The 8,619-nt window shown below is 55.3% G+C and overlaps 1 protein-coding gene across 1 annotated transcript in view; it reads left to right on the top strand.

Annotated features, from left to right (window-relative positions):
• Window positions 1–746: 746 nt before the first annotated feature.
• LOC107125635 (melanotransferrin-like) overlaps window positions 747–8,619 on the top strand; it is a 44,557-nt gene continuing 36,684 nt past the window's right edge. The window contains exons 1-2 of the mRNA XM_015429073.1: window positions 747–858; window positions 2,302–2,456. Of these exons, the coding sequence (XP_015284559.1) occupies window positions 810–858; window positions 2,302–2,456 (204 nt within the window). The 5' untranslated portion in view covers window positions 747–809. The remainder of the gene's footprint in view (window positions 859–2,301; window positions 2,457–8,619) is intronic.

Below are 8,619 nucleotides of genomic sequence, written 5' to 3'. Positions count from 1 at the left end.
CGTTTGTGGGGGGGGGGGGGCCTGTCGAGCAGGCTACGCAGGAGGCCTTAAAAGCAGAGGTGGGTGAGCCAGTTTGGTGTCGTGGTCAGGAGTGCGCAGAGGACTCTGATCTGGGAGAGCCGGGTTTGATTCCCCCACGCCTCCACTCGCACCTGGCTGGATGACCTTGGGCAAGCCGTGGTTCTGACAAGAGCTGTTCTCTCGAGGGCAGTCCTTGAGAGAGCTCTCTCAGCCTCACCTACCTCACAGGGGGTGTCTGTCTGTGGTGGGGAGGGGAAGGGAGAGGAGTCTGTAAGCCGCTCTGAGACTCCTCTGGGTAGTGCAGGGCCATGGGGGATAAATCCAATCTCCTCCTCCTCCTCCTCCTCCTCCTCCTCCTTCTTCTTCTCTCCCCCCCCCCCTTCCATCAGGCCCCTTGAAGGAGCCTGGAGCAAGGGCGCTCTTGGGTGATGTCTTGGTGTGCTTCTGGACTCTCAGCCACTAGGTGGTGGTGGTGGTGGTGAAGTGACGCGGCGACGAGCTCCCCGACTCCCTCCAGCCACTTCTGGACTTCTCCCAGAGGTTCGGTTTCCTGCCAAGGTGGACAGAGACGAAGGCTTCCCCCGCCCCGCCCCGCCCCGCCCCCTGGCCGACGTGGAGACAGACAGACAGACAGACAGACAGGCAGTGGCTCCTTTGGCCAGCCGGGCTTCCAGGGAGGAGTGGTCTGGCGAGGCACTGCCTGAGACGCCCGCCCGGCCCCGCCACAGAGCCCACATTCCTTCCCCGTGACAGCCGGAGAGAGGGAGGGAAGGAGAGGTGCCACTGCCATGCAGCCCTTCGTACCTGCTTGGGCCCTTCTGCTCTGCTTCCCTCCCGGTAGGTCCCAAATGCACTGAGAGCCGTCCTGTCTCTCCGCTCCAGAGCAGGAGCAGATGAACTGGCCTCCTGCACCTTTGGCTGGAGACGTGGAGGGAGGTTAGGGCCGGGAGAGCCCGTCCCTGTCGTCTGATTTATGGCTGGGGGGGTTGGCTTCCAGGGCGGTGTTTGTGGGTGGTTTGCTGTTTCGCGTCGGCTGCTTTCCTTGGGTGTGTTTTGGTGCCAGCGGACACTCGTTGCCCCCTTTGCTGGCTGCTGTTATAGGATGGGGTGGGGAGAGGGTTGGACTCATCAGTTTCACTCCATCTCTTGGGTGGTGGTGGGGGAGGGAACGGGAGCCACAAGGCGCATCATGGCTCTCCTCAGGGGTCTGGACTCTTCTAGGCCCACATCTGGGCAGAGGCTACCAAGAACGCTCTTTGTGAAATGGCAACTTCAGTTCTTGACCTCCATAAAGCAAGCATGTGTTGCCTTCACCACCTTCATTTGGTCTGGGGTTCAGACGGTGTGTTTCGCAAATATGAGTAGGAGAGAACTTTGCACATGGGCCCTGCTCCATGCCTCCTCCTCCTCCTCCTCCTGGAATAGGAGCCCTGGGAACACCACAGGGGCCCGGTTCCCAGCTGCTTTTGGCATGAATAAGTTTTGCCAGGCTGCTTTATCACCTAGTCACCGTCCAGATATTTCTTGTGAAGGTGACAGGAGATGCCTGACCAGTCAGGGAGGGGGCAGCACAAGAATGCCAGGCCAGCTGCCACCGTGGGAGGGGGGGGGAGGCACGTGCCTCATAGAGTCATAGATCCTCACCACCACACGGAAGCTGCGGGGAGAGGGTGGGCAATGCACCCCGGTGGCCTGTGAATGCTCTTGTGAAGCATGACTCAGCCCCCCCGCCCCCCCGCCCCAGGTTTCCTGGGCCAAGTCCAGCCGCCACCCCTACTCGCTCCTGTTCTCCCAGGCTGCCTCTGCCCTTCTCGCCTTCCCCCCCTGCTGCAGAAGAGGGGTCCACCCGGCTGCCCTGCCCTGCCCCGGGGGCTGAGCTCGATCCTCATGCCCTCCGCCCAGCCTCCGGCTGCCAGGCTCAAACCTCTCCTGTGGCCAGATGCAGAGCTGGCTGTCCAAGGAAGGGAGGGGGTGCGGCAGGCCTTGGTGGTTCTTTGAGGACACACACTGGGAACAGGTCGGTGGTTTGGAGGTGCCGGCCAGGAGAGCATGTTTTGCGGCTAGAGCGCCCCCAAGTGGATCCACCTGGGCCAAACAAAGGCCTTCCCAAGGAGCCTGCCAGCTGGGCACAAAAGCAGAACTCAGCGCCGCTTGGGGGAGTTGTACGTCGTGGAGCCACATCCGGAGGCCCCGATCCCTCGGTCCTTGCGTGCTGCCCCTCCGGCCGGTGCCTGGGGAGCGCATCCCTCACACGGCTGCTTTGCTGCTCTTCCTCTCCAGGCCTCGCACTGAGCCTGCTGCGCTGGTGCACCGTCTCTGACCAGGAGCTGGCCAAGTGCAGCGACATGAGCAAAGCCTTTGCCGGGGCCAGCCTCCTCCCCTTGCTGGCGTGTGTGAATGGAGGCTCCACCAGCACTTGCACCTCCATGATCAACGTAAGTCTCTGATTTCCTTGTGTGCAGATCGGCCGTTTGAAGGGCAGGGAAGGAGACGGGGCCCGGGGGGGGGGGGCTTTGATTTCCAGGGAACATTTGACACCCCCCCTCTCTTCCACACACCCTTGCACCCTGTTTGGTTTCTGCGTATATCTCTACGGTGTTATATTTTCTGCTCTCAGCCAAACAAACAAGCTGCAGTTGATTACTCACCTCTCTTAATGAAACAACTGGGTAATGGTTAAAGGGGAAATAAATGCGTATTGCCAAAACTTTGCTACTGGCAAAGTATAGTGGGGCCTTTTGTGTGTTAAACTGTAAGTTACGAGCTGCAGTTAGAAGAAAAGGTGGTTCTTTTTACATTCCTTACCATAAAAATTCCACAGAACCAAAATTGCCTCAAAAAGCAAACAAGCAAACATGCCCATGATTTGTGGCACCACCTAAGGAACTGGCCCCCACTGATGAGTCAACTGAAGCGTTCTGTGAGCAGTCCAGCTAGACTGAAGCCCAGTAATACCTTAGAGACCAACAAAATTTTCCAGATATCTGACGAAGGGAGCTTCGACTGTCGAAAGCTCCTGCCCCCAAAATCTCACTGGTCTCTCTCTAAGGTGTTCCTGGACTCAAAGCTCGCCGATCTTCTTCGTGGTCTCTGTGCAGTCCCACACACGGCTACTGGGCCTGCACAGGACCTGAGCCTCGGAAGATTATAGAGCTTCTTTTGGTCGTCGTGGCGCACTTTCTCCTTAGGTTCTGGGGAGCGGGCGTGCTCTGCGTGTGCTCGGAGCTGCGGAGAAGGCACATCCCGCTCAGTTCCTCTTTGACTGCTGCTCAAACCGGACCTCTGTGCTTCCTCTCCTCGGTTGTTTGCTTCTTCATCGTCCTTCTTCTACTCCTTCGTGTTTTTCGTCTTCTGGTCATTTTGGGTCTTTCCACGGCCACTCCAGTGGTACAGCCATTCACCTCATCGGCCATGACCCAGGCAAATGTCTCTTCTGCAATCTCCTCCTTCGGAGTCAACCACCATGGCTTCTTCCCAACTTCCTCCGAACCAGGTAGTTATTTCGGACCCATCCCATCTCCCTTTGGTGCCATCTCGTCTTCCCCAGTTCGTCTTTCATCTGGACAGCGACGACTCTTTGAACATGCCTGGCTGCATGACCACCCGATCATCACTGGACTGCCCCTCGGTACCAATACCACTCTGGTTCCTGGAGTTCACACTCGATGGACCAATGCCACTCTTATCGTTCCTGGTCTCCTTTTTAACATCAAAGCCGAGATCATTACTCCTTAGAGTCTCGGACCCCAAGTTGTTGTCGGTCCCAACCTCAGTACTCGAGGGATTGCTCCAGGTCTCGGTCGTCTTATCATCCAGACCGTTCGTCTGCTCAACATCAACCCTGCTCTCAGTCTCGATCCTGACGCCCTTCTGGTGTACGCCGCAGATCAGCACGTCCACAGAGCATTTCCCCACCTGCTCCCCCACCTTCTCAACCTCCACACCCTTCAGTACCATTGCCTACAGACACCCCAATAATACATTTGCCTCCTCCACCACCAGCTCCTCTGTCTCCTCTGCCCACTAGGACCGTCAGACGTACCCTCCGATGACTCTGACTCTGAATCTGTAACCCTGCCAGATGTTTCCCTGGATCTGACGGTTGCTCCTCAGGGCTCGCTATCTCCTTCTGAGGGTTCCAAGTCCTACTTAGAGCTTATCCATTGCATGGTCAAAGCCCTGCAGTTTCAGGTCTCCTCAGAAACCCCCTGTCTGACAGACTTGTTTCATAAGCTGGTACAGTCTGACATCCCCTCAGTTGCTACCTGTTCACCTAGATGGCCTGAAAGAAGCTTGGGACAAGTCTGTCTCTGCTCCTCTTGTTTCCAAGCGTTTGGAAGCCCTCTATAGGGTCCAGCAACCTAATGCCAAATTCCTCTTTACACACCCTGTTCCTAACTCAGTCATCATTCAGACCTCCTCCACCACCCATCAGGCTAAGCAATCGGCTCCACCTGACCGTGAGGGTCGGAAACTTGACAACTTTGGGAGAAAGATCTACTCTCTGGCATCTTTGACAGCCAAGATTTATAACTCCCTCTCCTACCTTCCTGCCTATTCCTACCATCTGGTCAATCAGCTCATCCCGCTGGTTCCCAAATTTACTCCAGCTGATCAAGCTACTGCAGCGGCTCTTATTGCAGAGGCCTCCAGAGTGTCCAAACAGCAGGTCAGCGGCATTAAGCATGCCATCACTTCCTCCTCTCACACTTTGGCCACACCCCTTGCCCTCCGTCATCATGCCTGTTGCCCAGTGTGAAGGCCAAAGTTGAAGCTTTTCCATGCCATGACTGGTGAGGCCTTGAAGATGGTCAATGACAGGTGTAAGCAGGCACAGAATCTCGGTGTGACTCCGTCGATATCCCGGATCTACCCGAAGCAGCCATCCTGGAGGCCTTCCTCCGCCCGCTACTCTCAGTTGAAACCCTCTTTCTCTGCTGATTCCTGGGAGAAGAAACCTTCCAGCAAAAGCCTTCTACGTCGGCAAAGGGGAAACCTGCCTCAGACAAATGCCCTGACCAGTCCAGCAACCTTTCTGTTTGATTCCTTTCCCCTCGGGGAGCTTCTGTCACACACACCACCACCCCAGCTCCTCCTGTGGGCACCTGACTTCTCCCGTTTTTCCTCAGCGTGGGACAACGTCACCACAGGCTCCTGGGTCCTCACCCTAATCTGGGTGGGGTATACCATAGAGTTCACTTCTCTTCCTCCAACTCCACACTTCCTGCCCACTCCTCCTTCCCCTGTACTGCAGGACGAGGCTGGCAAAGCCTGGCTGGCAAAGGGAGCCATCGAACCCGAACCCCCGTCAGCCCACTGCCGAGGCTTCTAGTCCTGCTGCTTTCTTGTTCCCAAGTGCGATGGTGGAAAGAGGCCGGTCATGGATCTTGGCGAACTCAACCGGTCATGGATGCTCCACCTGGTTCTGAATGCCACTACTGCCAGGCCCGGCCTGCCTGGCCTCTGCAGACCTCCAGGATGCCCACTTTCACATCACTATTTGTTTGCGACATCACCGGTACCTACGGTTTTCAATAGGCGACTCCCATTATCAGGATCGTGTCCTGCCCTTCGGTCTCCCCACTGCACCTCATGTTTTCACGAAATGCATGGCAGTGGCCGCGGCCATGTTACATCTGCGGGGGGATCATCATCTATCCTGGCATCAACGATTGGCTCCTTGTCTCCTTATTGGTGACCCAACTCACTCCAACACAGTCCTTCGTAAGTGGACCTACTGAATGTCGAGGGTATTTCTTCTCCCGCAAAGTTCTTCCCTTTTAATTATGACAATTGTTTCCTGGTGCCAGGGCGGGGCTGGGGCAGCACAGGGCAGGGGTGCAGGATGCCATGTACAGTCACCCCCGCCTGTCCTTAGGAGTCAGCTGGGAAGCTGCAGGCATGATTTCGGCACCCCACAGTCCAAGGCATCATCCAAGGTCAGACAGAAGCTACGGAGCACCACATTCTCTGCTTGGCACTGCTCCCATCAGCTTGATGGGAGGGGAGGGGAGGGGAGAGGTTGTGGCTTTGCCAAACATCTCTGGTATTTTGCAGTGAGGAAGGACGGCAGCTCGTAAACTTTTAAAACAAATAACACCATCGTGTAGGCCATTCTGTCAGGAGAGGGCCACAACAGAGAATGCACACGTATGGGCAGTTGCTGATTTTGGCCATTTGCAGGGTGACACCCACAGAAGGCCCTGCTCAGATGAGCAAAGCTGACTTGCCAGAGCCAAGCAAGATGGTGTCAGTAAACTGCCATTTGCCTATTTGGGCAAATTGATCGAGAGGGCGGTGGTGACACAGCTTCAGAGCTTTCTGGATGATGCTTCTGTCCTGGACCCATTCCAGTCCGGCTTCCGCCCAGGTCACGGGACGGAGACAGTGCTGGTTGCCCTGACTGACGACCTTCGGAGGCATCTGGATCGAGGCGGTGTGGCGGCACTGTTGTTGTTAGATCTGTCGGCTGCGTTTGACACGGTCGACCATCAGTTGCTGACCCACTGCCTCGCCGACGTGGGGATTCAGGGGCTCGCTCTTTAATAGGGGAACAGCAGTCCCGGAGGCACCCATTTGAATGTGGTGTGCCTCAGAGGGCAGTGCTTTCCCTGATGTTGTTTAACATCTACATGCGCCCCCTCGCCCAGACTGCCAGGAGTCATGGGCTGGGTTGTCATCAATATGCTGATGACACCCAGCTCTATCTGATGTTGGGCGGCCGGTCGGACTCCGACCCAGAAGATCTGAACCGGGCACTACAGGCCGTGGCTAGGTGGCTCAGACTGAGCCGGCTGAAACTAAACCCAGCGAAGGCGGAGGTCCTGTGCCTGAGTCGGAGTGGACCGGGGTTGGGGCTCCCTCTCCTGACCTTCAATGGGGCGCCATTGGTGCCAGCATCGGAGGTTAGGAGTTTGGGAGTGCTCCTGGATCCCTCATTAACTATGGAGGCCCAGGTGGCATCCACTGCCAGATCTGCATTTTATCATCCTAGGCTGATTCGGCAGTTGGTTTCCTTCCTCGACCGCGATGACCTGGCTACAGTGATCCATGCCACGGTCACCTTGAGGTGGAGGGCTGCCACAGGAGGGGACAATTAGCCCCCCACTCGTGCATGTGGATCTTTCCCATGGGATGAGATCAGAAGGAAAAACAGCACTATGTTGCGGTCCCCTGAAGGTCACCTTTTTATGCTCAAACACGAGAATCACAGAATCATAGAGTGGGAAGGGGTCACAGAGACCATCTAGTCCAGCCCCCTGCCCAATGCAGGACCAGCCTAAAGCATCTCTGACAAATATTCGTCCAGCCTCTTCTTGAAAGCTGTCAATGAAGGGGAGCTCACCACCTCCCTAGGCAGCTGATTCCACCTCTGAACCACTCTGACTGTGAAAAAGTTTTTCCTAATATCCAGCTGATACCTTTCTGCATGTCATTTAAACCTGTTGCTTCGGGCCCTATCCTCCGCTCCCGACTGGAACTGCTCCTTGCCCTCCTCCAAAGGACAGCCTTTCAAATATTTACAGAGAGCAATCCTGTCCCCCCTCAGTCTCCCTCTTCTCCAAACTACACATTCCCAAGGCCCTTATAGCCTTTCCTCATAGGGCTCGGTCTTCAGACCCCTGATCATCATCCTTGTCGCTCTCTTCTGCACCCTCTCGATTTTGCCCACATCCTTTTTGAAGTGTGGCCTCCAGAACTGCACACAGGAGGACTCCAGGTGCGGCCTGACCAAGGCAGTCCATACAGAGGGGCTATATGACCTCCTGCGATTTCGATGCTATGGCCCTTTTAATACAACCCAAGACTGAATTGGCCTTTTTTGCCACCGCAAAAAAAAAAGGATTTAGCCTTGTGTCAAAAAAAAGAAAAAGGATCTAGCCTTGTGTCAAATGAAGATGCACACAAGTCAAATGATATCGCTATTGTGTGCCTACAAATAAATAATAAGAAAAGAAGTTTTCTAATATTAACTTGTGCTAAAATATAACATAAACTACACCTTAACAGAGTAAAATTCAAAATAAAGAAAATACCTTCAAATGTCTAGGTGTGAAACACCTTCTCACAGCCAATGTGCCTTCAGTATGGATCAGTGCTATGAGGTGGATGCCATTAGCTGAGATATCGTATATTGGAGGACACGGTTCTCCCATGCAACTCGGGGGGGGGGGAGTATTATATTCAGCTCGGCTTAATCAGAACCGGTTGCCTTTACTCGCCCTCCTCCTCTCTGCAGCTCCCCAGGGGTGTATTTAGAAGGTTTTGCGAAGGCTGCGGACTCTTCTTCTCCTGACCCGGGCAGGAGCCTCTGGGAGCCACCTCTGCGGCCTTTAACAAAGGCACTTCTCTCTTCACTGACCAAATGAGGAAGTTCTGGCTGGAAAAATGTCCTAAATTCAGGAAGGCCCCGATGGGAGCCACAGTGTTTACGTTTGCTAATGAAGCTGCAGAATGTGGGGTCTTCCCAATTCTTTTCTCCACTCCAAACCCAGTCGGGATTTTTTGATTGACCGACCAGGCCGCCCCCCCCGCCCTGTCCTCCTCTGCTGCTTTCATCCTGCGTCTTCCGACTGCGAGCCATGCAAGCCACGCTTC

Source organism: Gekko japonicus, unplaced genomic scaffold (assembly GCF_001447785.1).
Source record: "Gekko japonicus isolate JY-2015 unplaced genomic scaffold, Gekko_japonicus_V1.1 scaffold1727, whole genome shotgun sequence".
NCBI lineage: Eukaryota > Metazoa > Chordata > Lepidosauria > Squamata > Gekkonidae > Gekko > Gekko japonicus.
Note: the sequence above shows the minus strand (reverse complement) of the source record. Positions and strands in the feature narration are given on the sequence as shown.